Here is an 18,922-nt window from a genome sequence, read left to right on the forward strand (position 1 = left end):
AAAAAGGTAAATTTTAAAAAACTTTTTAGAGTTGCCAGATTATATTTCAACACAAAATAAGTATGGAAGCTAACAAGGTAGAACTGCTGCTGCTACTTCTCCTCCATCTGGGAACTTTCAAATCTATGCATGCAGTCTCTAGGTTTCATCCACACAACCCTAAGCAAGTCTTCCTGTGGTAGCTCTTTGAAGATATGCAAAACATTCCCGTGTCTGCTGAGTTAGGTAACAGACCTTTGGAATACATATACTGCAGTTTCCATTATACTGTGTGGTTGCTTTCCAAAGTATAGGCTTACAAAGACTTAAAAATATTCTTCCTTGGTGGCATTTGGAAGTGTAAAAGATTAAACACTGTGAATGCAGTGCTATGGCAACTGTTTAATATAGCTGTCACGTTGCAGTGTAAGGAGCTGGAAGTACTAATTTGACAAGCCAGACTGATTATTGTAATACATAATTCTCTAAATTCCGAAAGGCTTCGGGGCACCGTGAGGGAGTTGCCTCAAGCGCCCCCCAGCAAACTGTCTGATCTCATTCCACAAGTCCAAGGATGCCTGGGAGAGAGTGACTCTCCTTGACCCCTAGCTAGCAGAGATACATTGTCCAAGGTGGGGGAAGAGTCATCACCTGATGTGGGGCAGCTGGAGAAGAGTGCAATGACAGGAACAAGAGGGTGGGAGTTGCAGAACTCAGGGTCATTGTCAATCATGTCAGATGAAGGCGAGACATGGGAGGAGGCAGGTTGAGCACTGGGAACAAATGTTCTGCCCCTTTTGCAAAAGTGCAAGCAAGGATAGAGGGCAAGAGGAGCCACCTGTTCCCACCCAGCCCGTTCAGCTGTGGAAAGGATCATGGATATGAGTCTCTGGCAATGTAGCTCTCAGCTAAGCCAGCATCACCCCAGTCTTAGTGTCTTTGCTGCTTGATGAGAGCCACAGGGCCTGCTCCAACCCACCTTTGGTACTGGAGATAGAAGTAGCAATAGGCACAGCAAAGGGCACTCCAGGAGGAATATCACTGTGAAACCTACTTCCCATTACCCATCTTTACCAGCCCTGTCCAAAAGGACTATGTCCTGGATTCAGACATATACTTCCTGCTTGCTCTGCAAACCTGAACCTTCAGGGACTCCAATGAAATCAATTGTTGTCCCAGCTGGTTTGACTATACACAGGTGATTAGTGCCAAAAATTCAACTCCCTGAGAAGGAGTAGTGGGGGCTGACTCTATGCCTTTAACAAAGGTGCCATGAGTGATCAACCCAGGAACCCATGGCATTTTTGCTGGGGGAGTTACTCAGCTGCCAGACCCCCAAGAGGAGGGCCAGAAGGACTCACAGGCACATTAAGCATATATTCTTGGTTTGATACTGGGATGGGCATGCAGTAATCATTTCAGACTCTGTTACAATGGTCCAGTCCTTTCCTGTTTGTTAGATACTTTCCATTTTTCATGTGAAAAAGTAGCAGTTCTTCTGTATATTCTTTGAAAAGATGATTTCCCACTGTTTTATAATGAGAGACTTTTATATAACCCTCATCTGTGCTATGAAAAGTTACTGAGACCTGACAAGAGGCACCATCTGCCAAAAGCTGCTTCTGAGCAGCTCTTCCTTGTTGCTTTGGCCCATATGTGGCAACCACAGTATGTGCGCATCTCCTATGAGAAATAGTGGGATGTTCAGAATGAAATGATAGGATGTTCCTTTCTTTCCGACAGCTGTTTTTACAGGTCTTTACTACTGAAGTCCTGGCACAAATTAGGATGCTGGCTTTGTTTATAAATTATCATTGTTGACATCCATTGATAATTTAGAGAAATATTGAGTTGTGTGTGTTCCCATGTGTAGGGTGCCGTGGCAAAACAGTTCTGTGGCATGATGTGAACAAACATTTGCATCTACAACAACCACATCAACCACATTTAGTTTATTTGCTGTTTATATGCTGCCTTTCCTCCAATGAGTACATAGCTTTCTTCCCCACTTTATCCTCACAACAACCTTGTGAAGTAGATCAGCTTGAGAATGTGTGACTATCCAAAGGTCAACCAGTGGGTTTCATGGCCAAGAGGTGATTTGGACCCAGATCTCCTGAGTCCCAGTTCCAGCAGTCTAACCACTACACCACACTGACTGGCTATTGCACCTGAATGTCAACAAAGTGTTGGAAACAAGCAACCAATACAACATGCTTGTCTTTCTTGTAAAGGAGGAGTTATTGGGAGTTATTATGAAATATTTTCCAGTGCTAAAGAACTGACAGTGTGCGCTTGGCTTTGACTTTACTCCTGCTTAGTGGGTTCGGATCACTGCTTAATTCTGCAGTGCCAATGAAAGGAGAAACTGTGTTGACATAGAGAACTTCATCTTGGTGTTGTTGTGGCATCGCATAACAATTGTACAAACAGGGTCCATGCTAGTAGGATGTTGCCAGTAAAACGAGAAAAAAAATGGGCCAGAAATTGGGCCAGGATCAAGAAGAATACAGTTGGTGCTTCGTTCAGATCTTGTGCTTGACTAGTTCTGTTCTAATGAAAATGTAACAATCCAGTAGCCAAAGAAGTGGCTTAAATAAATATGCTGTCAATGGAGATACCTGGATAACTGTCTGTCTACCTTTTCCGCTCCACAATTAACAATGGCTAGGTTACAACTGGCAGCATATAAACCCCAAAGCACTATAAAGGGTGTATCAAAGCACACAGAGTTGCCAATCAGCAACACTCTGTTTCCTGAAAATTCAGGGATAAAATGTGAAACTATGGACTAAGGCCTTATGATGTCACAGGGAAGGGTCCACATTATGTTACAAGATGGTGCTGAGCCAGTGAGCCCTAATGAGAAGGAGTGAGGATGGGTGCCCCAGATTTAAAGATACTTCTCACATAAAAATAAAACTTCATCCTCCTCCAGCAGTGCTCAGCCTGACATTTGTCTTCCTTGCCTGGAAACCAGGAGAAACATAGCAATTCCCTGAGACTTCAGACAGGGGCAACCGAATGGCAGTCCTGTTGACTACATTGCTGAGGCCTTATATCTGCCAAACATTTGAGGGGGGGGGAAGACAGAAAAATAATCAAATAATGATCCAGAACATATTGTTTATTATGCATTTATTAATAACCATGGGTCTTGTTGTGTAAAAAGTAAAATGTGAAATTTTGCCATGGAAACGGTAAGTATAAAAATGCATAAATGAGATTTTTGGTGACAGGAAATCACGGTGAAAAGGAGCCTCCTGCAAAACAGGTAACTCCTTGCATGATGAATAAACAGCTCATCCAATGACAGAAATGGAAACGCAGATACATAATGCTTGTCGTATCAGTAACCTTGCAGGAATTCCAGATATGAATGCTCACCAGGAACTTCAAGGGCTGCAAGCACAAGGAACCCATACAGGTAAGTTGACGGGTCTTGCCTATCATATCTGCTCACCCCCCATCCCAGCACTTTGAGGTGTGTAGATCATTGCAACTCTCACAGTTATAAAATGTTTCCTCCTATTACCTTTACACTGCAATGTAGAGAAGCTATGTACTAGTTTGACAGCCCTCATTTACCCAGCACATTGCTTCTCAGGGCCAAAGTGCATACTCAAAGAAATTTGTTTTTAGGAGTGATTCCTCAAGAGGTGAAAAAGGTACAATTGAAGCTTGTATATCATCTCGATTACCTTTAGCATGTAAACAGTGACTTCCTTTGCATGTGCAGTTCTGGAATCACACATCATAAAGTAGATCCCATTGCTTGAGGGGAAATGATATAATAGCAAAAAAGCACATTTCTGTGAATGTGTGGTTTGGCTCTGGCATAGGGGCTATAAGGGTTACATGCGCTGTGAAGACAGCATAATGGGTAGCTTAGCCACAGCACAGAGAAATGTACAAGACAAAGCAGGGAGGAATACAGTCATTATGGTTGCTGAATACTGAACATTCTGTTCTTCATATTGATACTGGTGGCCAAACACTTGTGATTCATCCTTCCTTGCAGGATTGAAGTCAGGGTGCACTCAATATTTGAAGAAGTGAAAACCCAAATTGACAGAGGCAGAATAACAAAGAAACTCATTATACTGGATTGGTGAGTATTGCCTTAATGACTACAATGTCTCCCACAACAGACCATTTTTTAAATGCTGATACCAGGGAGACTGAGAAGTTTATTAAAACATTTATTTATGGATGCATGCATTAGTAATCAGACAGTCAAAAGGGCTATGGCATGTAACATACAAAAGGATATAGAGGATAGCAATTTGCATTCTTCTTGCATTTGCCAGCCTCAAATGACCATCCATTCACAAGACCTGTCTGTTGCAATCACTACTTGTTATTCATTATTACCCCCATGTCTGTCTTGTCTTTCCACAGGAAACCAGGTAGTCATTGAACATTTACAGGGGACAGGATGGTCCCCACCACCACCAATGCCCTGCATAATACATGTAGGCAAAGTCTGCAGAGGCAAGGCCCACAGAAGCATCTGTTAGAGGGAGCCATTGGAGGCTGGTACCTCCCTGATTTTTTTTTCAGGCAAACACAGCAGATGGATATGTAGCAAGTGGAGTGGTACCCACCGTGGGGATGCAGTGAGATGGGGCTTAACTGCACTTGCTACTGTACTGTTTTGTTATGTTGCTCAAAGAAGCACAGGAAACCTATGACAGCAAACAAGTGGCAGCTTCATGTTATTGTGATGTTGTGAGAACTCATTTCATCTCTGAAACTGTTCAATAAAAGTTGTCCCTGTGTCAGTTGTGTTTCTGTTCCGCTACTGCCTAGCAGATGTCTTCTCTGTGGGGGGTTAACCTGGGAGGAAAGGGCAATGGGTTCTTCATTCCCATGGTCTTCCTGGGCTAGGGAGCTACATATGCGTGACCTTGCTGTTGTGATGTGCACCCCTCCTTGCCCAAGCAGCCTACTCACTCAGTCCTAGGCAAAACACATCTTTTGGCACTGATACACTTATTGTGTGTATGTTATGAATATTGTCCATGTCAAATTATTGGTGCTACAGAAACACTTGAATGCTTTTCAGTCTGCGTGCTGTCTGTTGTCTTCGGACCACTGGTGGGAGTTAATATGGCACAGGGCTGAAAGGCTGGATACTGCAGCAACTGGGAAAGCTCTAAATTAGCTATTTGCTTAGGTAAGTTACGAGAACAGACTTTGATGGTCCAGTCTGTTCTCAGCTCCCTTACAGAGGTCCCGTTTTCCCTAAAAATGGGAAGCCATAAAGAGACAAGTCTTTGGGTTGGAGCTTAGCAATTCCTTGTCTCCTAAGTTAATGCCAAGCATACTGTTGGCACTGGTGAAACAGAACTATGCACTGTAGAGCTCATGGGAAGGAGTGTGCTTTCCTAGTTCTGCAATTCCTCGAAAGCTTCAGTGGGAAGTAATGGTGGACAAATGTCTTTGAAAGCTACCTTGCCCACTGTTGGCCATCTTTTCCTGAAGTTCAGGTCCGTAGGAGAGGATGAGAGCAATTTCAGACAAGGCTTTTAGCATGCTATTGCCCTAGCTTATTCACTTAATTTGATGGAAGCTTTGGATGACAACATCAACTCACAACCATCCTTTGTTTTCCCACTACTTCCCCCCCCCTTTTGAAAATCTGTTAAGGATAAAAAATGGAGTAGCTGCATAGATCTTCTAATTGCTAGAGTGAGGAGCCCTCCATCTGGAAACCCTCTATGGTCATACTCGATGGTGCAGTCTCAGGTTCCACAGAGTAATGGAGAAGCCAAATAGACATGATCTTTGCTTGCATGAACTGCATTTACTCACCAAATCAGCTTCCAGAATCCTCTGCACAGTTTCCAGTATAGATATCCAGGGGTATATTAACAAAAAAAGTCAAATGTAGTAGTAGTTGTTGTTTAGCCATTTAGTTGTGTCCGACTCTTCGTGAACCCATGGAACAGAGCACGCCAGGCCCTCCTGTCTTCAAATGTAGTAAAAACTAGAAAGTTTGAAAACCACTGTAACAGAGAATTGTCCTGCCAGTTGATTTGAAAAACTTTTCTTAGAGCTAGGTTACATGGGAAATACATATTTTCTGGTATTATAATGTTTTCCTTGCAGGCACATAATTCCTTGAAACCTCCATGTTAGAGCAATCAGTCTTTCAAATAATACAGATACAGTGGGGTCTTGACTTGAGAACTTAATCCGTATTGGAAGGCGGTTCTCAAGTCAAAAAGTCTGTAAGTCAAGTCTCCATTGACCTACAGTGCATTGAAAACCGATTAATCCTGCAACAGGCCGTTTTTGTTCCATTTTGGTTTTTTTCTGGTCTGTAAGTCAAATCTCAGTCTGCAAGTCAAACCTAAATTTTGCGGCCAGAGAAGTCTGTAACTCAAAAAGTCTGTAAGTCAAGCCGTCTGTAAGTCAAGGGTCCACTGTATTTATTGTCTGCTGGTAAATCATGACAGACACAACTGGAACATTCAGAGTGAAGTAAACTCATGTTAGGAATTGTTTACTGTTAAGAGAGCCCTACTTTTACTTTTAAAGAAATTTCCACTTCTAATGGCAACCTAACTACATTGTGTAGTTGCGCCTCAATTTAAATGACTGGGAACATAGCAACAATACAGAGGAAGCAGACATTGCAGCTACAGTGTGCTTCCTTTCAACGTAATATCTGCAGAGGCAGCTAAGGTAACCAAGATCTTGCAAAATCTGTTGGTTTTTTTAAAATATACGATTAGTTGTACATTTCACAAATGATTCTGTTACTGTAATCTTACAAGAATATAATAATTTCTTCAGTAATCACATTTTGTTCACAATTTATAATTTGCAATTTAAGCATGCGCTGGTCAAAAGACAGGCAAAGGGTTTTGTTTGTTTTCCTTTGCTGGATGAGAGATCTTAGACTTTTTTGAAAAACGGGAGTTCTGCAAATGATTATTTGCATGCATTGTACCATGGAACAGTTGTGTGGGAAACTAACTTGTATCAATTTGGGATGGAAACCTTTGCACGATATTGTTACAGACCCAAAGGGAGGACACATTATAAACCAGAATAAATACTTTGAAGTGAATTAGCGGGAAAAGTCCATCTAGCTCAAAAGGAACAAATATGCCTTTTATTTAACAGGAAACCTGGTTGCCATATGCATTTGATCCACAAAAGCTCACACAGAAATAAGTATACTGGTTTTTAAAGTGCCACTATAGTTTGCTTCTCTCTCTCTCTCTGTCCCCCCTTTTCCTTTCCTTGATTTTGCCAACAGTTAGCTATAATTGTTCTGTTTCAGAAAATCACTTGATGAAATGAAAACTGCAGAAACATTGTAACTTTAATCAATACCTTTTTCTTTTTTTACCTGCATGGTTTAACCTTCCTGTTTTTTTAAAAAATATATTATAACTGTGATTGTATGCCAGTTTACCTGAGATTATAGCCTATTGAACTCAGTAGAACTTACTTTTTTTGTAGACATTCATGGGATTGTCTTGTAAGTCATAAGATGCAGGGAAGGGATCTAAAGCTGCAGCATTCTTAATTGGAAACAGGAAGTTTTCTTTATGTTTGGGCACAGTGTTCCCTTTATGAGGAACTTCTCTTCTCTAGTATGAAGCCTCTTGTCATGTCATGCTGCCTGAATAATGCCTCTTAAGGATGGGAACACAATAGCAGTGTCACAGGCAGACTGAATGAGGCTATAAATAGCTTTCATCCAGACTGAAAGGCCGAATCCATTAGTATGTTGCATACAGCTGCAGTGATGTAGGTGGGTGGGTAAGAACAGCTCCAACAGAGTATAATGGTAACCTGGTACACAGAGATCCTGTTGCTCAGATTACGTCATTCCCCACGGCTTTTGTTCTCCAACTTAAATTACAACTGTGTGCCAAGTGGTGTGTAATATTCTCTCAGCAAATTTATAGAAGAGTGGCTGATAAAATTGTGATGTGCATTTAGTTATTTAGGCTTACTATTCAGCCTTAGTCTTGGGGACAAATTCTTTTCCACTTAACTTCATAGAGGTGGTTTATTTGAGAATAATCTGCCTAATAGATCTGAATAATTCCGTTTACATCAGCAAATGTTAATTAAACTGTAAACTACTGTTACTGCTTGAGGACAAGGGTGCAACAACAGAGTAGCTGTCAGAGCTCCTTAGAGCTACTCCTGTAATGCTGCTTTGCTCCAGCAAGGTGGAAGCTGAAGAAGACTTTGAGCGGTGGGGATTTCCTGCCCTTCCCACTCTACCTGAGGTTGGAAAGTCATCACAACTCACAATGAGTGCTAGATCTTGTGGTACACACAATAATCAATTACAGTAGATTGTTATGTCCAAATCCGTGTCAGTTTTTATCAGGGCCTGACCTTTGCTGTTTCCTACTGCACTGGTATCCTAACCTATTGCTGATATCCTGTTGTGCATACACAGTATGTTACAGTGGATGGACCAGTGGACTAGGACTCAGGAGACCTGGGTTCAAATACAAGTTTGGCCATGAAAAGTCACTGGGGGTATGTGACAATGGTAAGACCACTCCTTAAATATTTCAGTCACCTTGAAAGCCCTATTAGGATTGCTCTAAGTCATTTCCAGCTTGCCAACACATAACATTGGGTTGAAGGGCTGCAAACTGGGGTAATTTAAAATTAAAATACTTTTGTTTTAAAAAGAAGCTTAGTTAAATCAATAGAACTATATAACATCTCAATCTGTGAATATTAGATTTTGACATATAATGTACGTTTTATATTTATTGTCACTATTGGTTTGTTCTGCAGTTCTGTTTTCTTTTAAGGTAATAATGTGTAGCTTGTAAGGAGCACCTTGCTTAAAAAGCACTTTAGGGAAGACTTCATTTGGAGGCAGGGAATGAAATGAAGTCATGTATCTTTATATATTCAGATTTTATGCTGGCTTTTATATTTCATTCATAAATCTATCAAGTTGGCCCTTGAATTCCATTGCCAGCACAATCACCAAAGCTGAATCTTAACTGCCAAAATGGAAATTTAGTCACATATAAAAACTGTGATCAGCAAAACTGCACCTGCATTTTATCTGCCTTGATACTAGCATTCGGTTTCTGAGGCCCCTTCCATTTATTCACCAAAAGAAGTGAAGTTATCAAAGATGAGAGAAAGGATATTTAAAATAATGGCATCTGAATTACAGAATATTTAGTTATTTATTTAAAATATTTTACTCCACCAAGGAGTAACAATTACAACAACTGAAAGATATTTAAAAGCTAAAAACAGTATATAAATATCTTTAAAGGAATTAAACAAGTAGTTTATTAAAAATGATAAATAAAATCAGTACTAAAAACATATTTAAAAGTAACAGAGCACATAAATCCATTAAAAACCCTCTTTCATGCAAAGTCTCAGTCGCTGAGGAAAAAGCCTGGCTGAAGACGAAGGTCTTTGCCTGATTGTCGAAAGACAGCAATGAGGGAGGGATGTCCAGTCCGGGAACAGCGACAGAGAAGGGGCTCTCCCATGTCCCCACCAAGCACCCCTGTGAGTATGGTGGGATGGAGAAAAAGGCCCTTCCCTGATGATCTTAATGCCCAGACAGGCTTAAAGAGGGAGATGCAGTCTTTGAGATAGCTTGGACCCATGCCATTTAGGGCTTTATAGGTTAAAACCAACACTTTGAATTGTGCCTGGAAATGGATCCACAGCCAGTGGAGCTGCTGTAACTGGGGAGTTATATGCTCCCTGTAATCAGCCTCAGTTAGCAATCTGGCTGCAGCATTTCTGACCTATTGGAAGTTTTGGAACCCTTTCCAAAGGCAGCCCCATATAGAGTGTGTTACAGCCAAGACGTAACGAGGGCTTGTGTCACCATGGCCAGATCATGGAAAGTTTCTCCATCCAAACCCACCTCCATCATCCTTTAAATAGAAAGGTTGAAAGAGTTTCATTTTCTAGAAAATGTTTTTATTCTGGCAGGTACTTTTTAGAAAGGGTCTTTAATGATGTTTTAGTTTGCTATTACCTAAACAATACAGTATATATTTAATTGTCCTGTTTACTTGTTTTATAAACAACCAAGACCAGTCATTAGACCAGTGAGGCAAATTTGATATAGAACGAAGATTAAATCAATGAGACATACAGAATATGTTGTCCCATTCCCGTAAGCTGTCCTGTATGCTTTTACAGGGCAAATGTATGAAGAATAAATGATAGGTGAAAAGCTCTAGTTTAGACTTTGAACGTAGAGTAATTAGGTCTGCACTGTAAAACATTCCATTGTCTTGTTTCTTTTTTGTAACATTTTATTTTACATTACAGAGAATACAGAAAACAGATCTCTGCACCAAGAAAACTTTGTTTCCTTCTTTTATCATCACATCTCTATACTCTTCACAATCTAGGGTCACTTTCATCTTGTCTACTTTCTCTGCCACTTTCATCTAATTTATCATCCAGGCTTCTCTCTTTGCTTTCTTTTCTAGCATTATTTCCATCATTTCTTTCCTCCCTTTTTTCATTCCCATTACTCCACCTGAACTTTGTTATACCCTCAGAATTTACTTGGCAACACGCACACACAATCTTTTGCTAGTGCCACACTCTTCCTTATCCAGGCACTTTAATTTCCCCCCTCACCCAAGCCTTTCACTTTAATGTATAGAAAGGGCACCAAGTTGTTGATCTTCACAGCAGGCTAGGTGGCTTCCTTGCAAGTAATCCACTAGTGAGGAAGGCATAACTCTACTTCGTTGCAGATCAGCTTCAAAAGAATCTGGCCAGCTCAGACTGTTTTTATTCCATTCACCTTAAAGATAAAAATGTGTTCTTTCATTACCTGTTTTAAGAGTGTTGAATGATAAGCCCCATCATTCTTCAGCGTTGGTCTAAAACCAAGTACTGATGGCAAACCCTGGATTATTTTAGAAGTTTTTCTGCTGAGTAGAGGTTTTCTGCTTCAGACCTGTCCTTCTGCAAACCACTGGAGCTTGAGGAGCATTTAATGTCTTAAATTAGTTTGCTTTGAACAGAGGAAGCAATGTATCTATTCATTAGCTTTGGTACCCATGGTTTGATATTGACATGGGAGTTGTCACTTTCTGCCCTATTTCACAGATCCCCAGAGACAGAAAACTAGTTCAAAACTTGGCTTAAGAAACAGTTAAATTGTTCAAGAGTATAACCAAATGTGGAGTTGATGAAACAGGAGCAAAACTTTGCTTCTTTAAACAGAACCTCACACATCTTCAGTGTAACCGCTTTCCTGTAATACTGTATTTGTGAAATCTTTTCACACACTACTCCAGCTTGTAATCCTCTTCATAACTTGTCACATGAACTTTAAATCTTTAAATCAGAGATTTAAAATTCTAAAACATACTTTCCATTTTGTTGCTATAAATACCTGAAACTGTCATCATCAAGGAGTTGCTAATAGCTCTTTTCTTCCTCACTTGGAATTTGTTCTCCAAGCTTTTAATGTTCATATCTACGTTTGATTCTCCCACACTTCATTAATGAGCTACTGCCTGAATTGCAGACGTTATTATTCAGCTGGGGACAGCTTAATACCTTGCAAATAACAAAGTATTATACAGATTTGTACAGCTACCTATAAAAATACACTGTTCAGTTTCTTGTATTTCTGTTACTTAGGCCTTTTGCTAAAATGACCGTCTGATTGAGCTTAAACCACTGGCAACTTTCTGGAGGAATCACATATTCCCTCTTCCTGGACAAGGCATCAACTATGATGCAATTATATTAGCTAAGTTAAGTATGGTTAGGCTAGGGTTCCCACAACTAAGACCTGAACCCTTTTTAAAAAAAAATCTGAGTTAAGCGTGAATGTTGGCTAATCCTAACAGTAATAATCACCACCACCAACATAATTACAGTGCCCAATAAAAGTGCACAGTACAAAATGGAAGTGGGAGGAATGTGTGGTCTTGCAACCTGTGCCCGAATGTTAACCCATGATTTAGTGAAGTGTCAACAGTTTCTTCCTTTCCTGTCTAATCTCTCTTTTCCTACTCCATCTTTCCATTTCTTAAAGTGCCAGTGATTTAAATGGGTGTGGGCCATGGATTTTAAAGAGTAATTACTATTGTCCAGTGCAACAGTCCCATATATGCTTACTCAGGATGTAAGTCTCTTTGACTTCATTGAGGTTTACTCCAAGGCAGACTTTGGAAGAGTTACTTTTTCAACTGGAACTCCTAGTCTTCTTCAGTCATCATGGCCAATGGCAATACTGTACTGGTGGATGCATTCTCCCCTCAGTCCATAAGGGAGCCCTCAAAACTCTGCTTCTAGGTAAGGGGAAGTTGCATCCTCAGCACTTAAAAAAATAATCTGTTTTTTGCTGGGGGGAAATGTGGACGCTGCGGAATAAGGCGAATACTTTGGAGTCAACGCTTTGGCGTTAACAAGAAAAACTTCTGATGACACGGAAATTGTTTTTAAATAAAATATCTCATGCGGTCTCACCAAAGGTGCGGGAGAGTGGCTTGGAAGGACCACGTTCGCCCAGCCGCCCCCACCGCCCCGGGAAAGACCGCCAGCCTTTGTATCCTGGCCAGGCCCGGCGGTTGTGGCCGGCTGTTCAAAGGATGATGAAACCCGAGCGGAGCCCCCAGCAGCCTCCTTTTGTTCCCTAGCAGCGTCGGAAAGCAAGGAGCGAAAGCGACGCCTTCGTCGTTGCCCATCATCCTGTGAAGCGAGGGCCTGCCTGGTGATCTTTATCCCGCGGTGCCCGCTCTCTCCACCCCACTCGTCGCGACCTGGGTCAGCGCGTGTCGTTGTTTCCCAGATCCTGGGTCCCTCTCGGGTGGAGAGGCCAGAGAGCGGGGGACACTTTCCTCGCCCGAGGGAACAGGGAAGGCGTCCCTCCTGGGGGCGAAGGTGGGGGGGAGGAAGGGGTGAGCAAGACTAGATATGGAGGGGCGGGACGGGGCGGGGGGTGTCTCTTCTCCCCACACCCCTCACGGGCCCGCGGGCATCCCCCGACTGCCTGCCGAGCCTCCCAGCGAGGCTCCTGCTCTCTCGATGGTTTCTGAAGGCGCTTCTTTTGCCAGCCCGCCCTCGCCACCCCTTTGTCTCAAGCCCTGGGACGCTCCTTTGAATGCCACCAACTTTCCTCAGCCGCCTCTCCTGGGAGGCTCTCTCCCTCCCTCCCTCCTCCTCCTCCTCCTCCTCCTCGCCCGGGTGCGCCTATAGGGTTTCCTCTTCCCTCTGTTCCGGTCGCTGCCATAGTGATGTGGGGAAGCAGATTAGCCTCCTGTACCCGGGAGGGGGGGGGAAGCGGCCACCTTCCTCGCCGCCCGAGGAGCAGCAGCAGGAGCGGTCGCCAAGTGGGCAACTGCCGCTGGGGCCACTTCTCCTCTTCCTGGTGTGCCGGTGTGTGTGTGTGTGGGGGGGGGGGTGAAGGACAGACGGGACGGGTGCCTTTTGCCCGATTCTGACACGCGCCCCACTGGCCAGGACGCGCAGCCTTTCTTCTCCAGGTAACTGCTGCGTGTTTTTTGTGGGTGGGAGGAAAAACAAGCCGATCGCAAGATTCCCTTTGTGTGTGTGTGTGTGTGTGTTTATTTTATACTAAGCAAGCACATGCTAATCCCGCGGGGGGGGGCGCTTTCTTTTATTTCCTGAGATTAAAAATAAAAGAACCTAGGTGCCTTTGTTGCTACAGAGAGTGGTCGTGCAAAGTTAAAGCGAATTGAAAGTTTGAAAGGCAAACGAGACAGGGAAATCCCGGGGAGGGGATACGTCATCCTTCGCCGGCCACTGAGAAAACCGTCCATGGAAAGCAAAATTGAAGGAACAGCCTTTTGTCACCATTGTTTTGTCCATGCACTGGGGCACGGCAATCTCTCCCCTAGCAGTGTGGTGGTGTTCTGTATAGAGATGTGGGTATTCAACAGTTGTTGCCTATAATTTGCGAGGCGGAATCTTACGTCGTCTCCTCTTCATATCCCCCTCCCAAATACATCTTACTTTGTCGGACCCTGTGTGACTTACCACACAGTTCTATAGATGTTTCCTCTGAAGTTTGACGCTGTGTTCAGTGGGGTTATTCTCTGATATGTTTACTTAAGATTAGTTTTAAAGTGAGTTCTCATAATTTGTTGTGAAGGTCATTGATTCAGGCCAACCCCATCTTTCCACCTCACCTCACCTCACCTTTTTTATTTTTAAATATAGGCAAAGGTACAGGAATGCTGACGAAGGAATACTGGAACTTGAAGCCTGTCTGAAATACTGTTGCAGATCTGTTTAAATTATTTGCTTGTAAATAGTTAGATTTAAGCAGGCCTCCTTAGGAGTTGTATTACTGCCTCTTTTCTAGTCAGGTGGGTTAAACTGTGAATGTTTGATTAGAATAGTTTGGGGAGATGAAATTACGAGAGATGTTATATATCTCATGGGAACCCTCTGTTATCACCATGAACAAAAATTTTATATGAAAGATAATAAAAGCCAGATATAAAATGGTAATTGACTCATCAAGGCTGTGATTAATTGAGAGTAGGGGTTTTAGGAGTTTCTAGGTGATCTCTGAAGCATGGATTACATGTTACATATACACTGTATTTTCCTTTTAAAACAATATTCAAAAGAAGATTGAAAATGAATGTGCTTCCACTATCCCATGCAGAAAGTTAATTTCATACTTGTTTAGGTTCATTGTAGGAAGATTAATTTACACCTGATTAGTCTCTCTTTTTTGGCTTTTTTCTAAAAACATAAGAACGATGCTGTAAGATGAATGTGTTGAATTCATTCATTTATTATTTTAATTTTAGGAATTTAGATCCCACTCTTTAGGAACTTCCCAGGGTGGCTTATAAGAGATTAAAGCTTTTGAATTAGAATGGCTCTCTTTCTTCTTTATGCTGTCCTTTCTTCACTTCTGTGACTTTAAAGGAAGGGGTTAGTTACTTCCTGTTTACAATTTAGCTCAGAAAGTTCACATGATCAAAGTGATACCTTCAAGTGAGAAGCAATAGATCTAACCAGGGTAATCAATGCTTAGTAGAGTTTGAACTGAAGTTGCCTGCCTCCTACCCATACTATGTATTCAGTGATCATTTGATAAAACAGCCCGTCACCAATATTTGGTCAGTGGCTATGTCTGATTTATGCTGTCAGAATGGACAGTACAAAAATTTCAGCTGCTATAAAGAGATGGGGAGGGGGGAATGCAGCAAGGAGATATATGGACCAAAACCAGGTACTATAAATATACTGTAAGTCTCATATATATCAAAGAAGACAGTTGCAAAATGTTGATACATTGATATGCAATCATTAAGGAAATCTGATAGGGGTTTCAAGTACATAATGATCAATGAAAATACACTTCTCCTTTGAATTGCATGGGTTTTGGTTATGCAGTACACAGATTTTTAAATAAATAAATAAATTATATATATTCAATAAATACTGTTCCCCTAGCCATCCAGAACCCCATGAGTTGAACACGTAAGGTGTCAAAGTGGTCTACTTGCTCCCAAACACAAAATCTGTAATTCAGTCTCTAGATCAGGGGGTCATAAGGCCCTTTACGTTTCATTACACATGTACTGTATGGAAAGGACTGTCAGTGCTCTACATAAGAGAACCCTAATAGTGATAACTGTTCTGTGTATGTGTGTGTGTAAACCAACTGTTTACGCTTTGTAGTTATGTTTTGGGTGGGACATAAGAGTTATACAGGGGTGTTGAACAACATGGGGGGCAGCATCTCTAACCCCAGCATTATTGAAGGGGGAAATGTATTCACTTGATGACCTCTCCTTCTGCCCTTTAGATTCTGTTAATATTGGTGTCTTATTCAGAAAAGCAAATTCATAATTAATTTCTCTATCAATAGTTAAGTTAATCTTGATTTCCTCCTCAAAGTCTCAGCTCCATGAAAGACCTTTATTTAAGAGTTCCTTGTATTATGTATGGATAATTCCTCTTTTCTGTGGAGAAGAATGCTAAATGACAGCTTTGTTTTCTTGGTGCAGGCAGTGCAGACTACTGGAGAGCTAAATTCACACAACAGATGTGAACACAATAACCCACAAAGATGCTCAAATGAAGAAGGACTTCAGTTTGGAGAGGATGAAGAGGAGAAGACTGTGGATGTGAGCTACAGCTCCCCATATCCTCCTGGATGCACTGAAAACATGACAACACATCAGAATGGTTGTGGAAATGGCACGTCTGTTACCTGCATATTAATGGATAATAAAGAATCCAGAAACAATGCTACTTCTTTATGTCACAGTGGTGGATGTGACATGAGCAGTAGCTGTGAAAATGAAAGCCAGGAAGATAAAGCCAGCCCTTCCAAAATCATGCGCTTTTTCTCCACTCCTCGGAAAAGATGTGTCTCTAATGTGGAAAGACCTCATTCTCTAATAGTAATGGGAAACTCCTCAACCTGGAATGCTTTGTCTTCCATTAGAAAAATGGGCTCTTTCAAGAAATTAAAATCTTCAGTTCTTCAAGGAATTCCAGGAAAGGAGGACTTGGACAACTTAAATGACAGCATGCCGGAGAAAAGTATCCGAAAGCATGTCCCAAATAGTACTGTGGTGAGAGTTCAGACAAACCGGTATTCTTATTCAGGGCCCCTGCATGACTTTCAGGGCACAACAGATAATACTTTGGTTTCTGATAATTCTGATGGAGAGGAAAGCGACGATTCCTTCCTGAGAAACACGCGTCGATCACGCAGCATCAGGCGTGCCTATGGGATTGGTCGTATAAATTTAGTAGACACTGATAAAATTCAGGACAGTGCTAGGACAGTATCTCCTGTTGCCCAGGAACCACAGATTTGCGAAATAGTAGTGAAAGATTCCGAAAGCAGCAAAGTCATCTACAGGAGGAGCAAGAGCACAGATAACTTGAACTTTTTGAAGAAGAGTTCATTCAAAAGGAAGTCAGCCTCAAACCTCACTGAGGTGGTAAATGAGAAGCAAATTCCACTGAGGACAGTAAGCACTTCTTCAGCTGACTCAGACAAAACCAATAGGAACTCAGATCGGAGATCAAAACGCTGGAAAAGTCCAATTAGAGCAAAAGATTTTGACAGAGTTTTGAAACTTGTCAGCAATGTCACTGATGTTACAATGAAGAAAGACAGTCCTAACAGTGAAATTCCATCTTCCGGCGAACAAAACCAGAGAACAAGACCAAACAGTCGGTTACATGATGATTATTCACGGCGGGTTTCTAGCAGCACTGAAAGTGACAGGCGGAAGTGTCCACCTCCCAGATGTAATGCAGATTCAGCCCCTTCCAAATCTAGCACCCAGAGTTCTGAAGATGACAATCTTGGGATTATTACTGTGTTAACACTTGAGGATAGCAGCCAAAGGATATCATCTGGTGATCTCTCAGACTCTGTTTGTTTATCTCCTCCACTCAAGGATGCTGGAATGGTTCCTAATGAAGTTTTTTATGAAGACTCTGGTGGGCCCCAAAGTTCCAGTCAGTCTGCTTGCAGCACTGAACATTCTATTGTCCCTGTTAAACCTGTGGTCCCCAAGCCTCAGAGCCCTAATGCTGAAAACCTGAAGTGCAATATGGATCTCCATTGTCCTGACCATCACAGCACCTTGTCGCTCAGCTCAATGGAAAGTGAAGAAAGGGGGGAGGGGTCTTCTGCCAAGCTAGAGAAGAGCCCTGTTTGCTTCCATGACTCTGTGCAGGCTGTGTACTATGATGATATGAATGAAGACAGTGGTATTAGCAGCCACTCTCAGCTGAGTCTCAATTTGGTTCCAAGTGCTGATGAGAAGAAAGAAGAGGTAAGAGGCAGAGCAACCCCTAACCCCTTTAAGACAAACAGTAATACCCTACTTCCTAGTGAATTAAGCATTAAGAACTATTGAAATCTAGTTTCAGATAGCTCATCCAAAGTGCATGTGCGCACACATCTGTTTTACCCTCTTGCAATGCTCCACTGTTTATGTTTGCTCATCTAGCAAGCATGCAGGGGTTTCAGCCTAAATTATTCTGTTTGGAAGGTGATTCGAAGCTGCTCTGTCTTTCTGTGCACATAAATAAAGCAAGCACGGGAACAGAGATTGCTTGCCCATGTTTTCAAAGGCAACTTTATTGCACTTTGCAAGCCTACTTACTGCCTTGTGATCGGAGGACCAAGACTGAGCAGGATCCAGCTAGGAGGGTTCTTGGAAAGGAGCATTTAGTGCAAACTTATGTTGTGGTGGTAATGAACTGGTAAGAGATTGTGCTGTCATCCAGCCAAATGTTAAGCTTGTACATAAAGCTGCATAATAACAGGTGACCAAATCTTAATAAATTGTTATTGCTTTATTGCCCGTGAATGGAAGTGTGTGTTACTTAATTACTGTAATACAGAAAAACTTCATTCAAAGGGAATCCACTGTTGCCTGTTGCTCTGTTTATAAAATTACAGTTGGAGATGTAATGTGATTCCAGACATTATAATAACCCCATATTTTTTATCTCTCACCAGCTAATTCATACACTTTCCTTATTGTTGTTTATTCTCTGAGCAACCCTAGTGTGTATAGTACTTATTATTGAAAGTGTTGCAGTAGCTATTTTCATGGTGTTTCAGCATGTACAGAACTTCATATCTAAAATAGCACAAATCATTTTTATTTGTAATTTTTGAAAATGCAAGTTCCTAACCTGTGTAGTTGGAGCAAAAAGCTTGAATGTTTGCCTAGTGAAAGTTTAAAAACCAGCCAAAGTTCAGCACTAGAAATGGTCTGATCTTGACCAAGAGAGGATTTAACCACTCTGAAACAGCACATAGTTCCATTTACCTTCTCCAGCAATCATCATTTACTTGCCTTTATCTCACACTCGTTCCTCTGTGCTCTTTGACACTATCTACAATTCCTATAAAGTTTGGATATACTCTAAAAATTGCATTTGGGGAAAAAAACTATCAAGAAATTAG

General features: G+C 41.7%; 1 protein-coding gene across 4 annotated transcripts in view; it reads left to right on the top strand.

Moving 5' to 3' along the window:
• The window catches only part of SPATA13 (spermatogenesis associated 13), a 98,969-nt gene that overhangs the window by 28,391 nt on the left and 51,656 nt on the right, over positions 1-18,922 (top strand). For 2 of the 4 annotated variants that reach the window (XM_020811067.3, XM_072993716.2), the window contains exon 2: positions 15,984-17,777. The exons of 1 other annotated variant lie outside the window; for it this stretch is intronic. In XM_020811067.3, the coding sequence (XP_020666726.3) occupies positions 16,146-17,777 (1,632 nt within the window). In that variant the 5' untranslated portion in view covers positions 15,984-16,145. Of the gene's footprint in view, positions 1-13,345; positions 13,476-15,983; positions 17,778-18,922 lie in introns of those variants that run through there. One more of the 4 variants, XM_072993714.2, reaches the window with a different exon arrangement.

Source organism: Pogona vitticeps, chromosome 3 (genome assembly GCF_051106095.1).
Source record: "Pogona vitticeps strain Pit_001003342236 chromosome 3, PviZW2.1, whole genome shotgun sequence".
Taxonomy (NCBI): domain Eukaryota; kingdom Metazoa; phylum Chordata; class Lepidosauria; order Squamata; family Agamidae; genus Pogona; species Pogona vitticeps.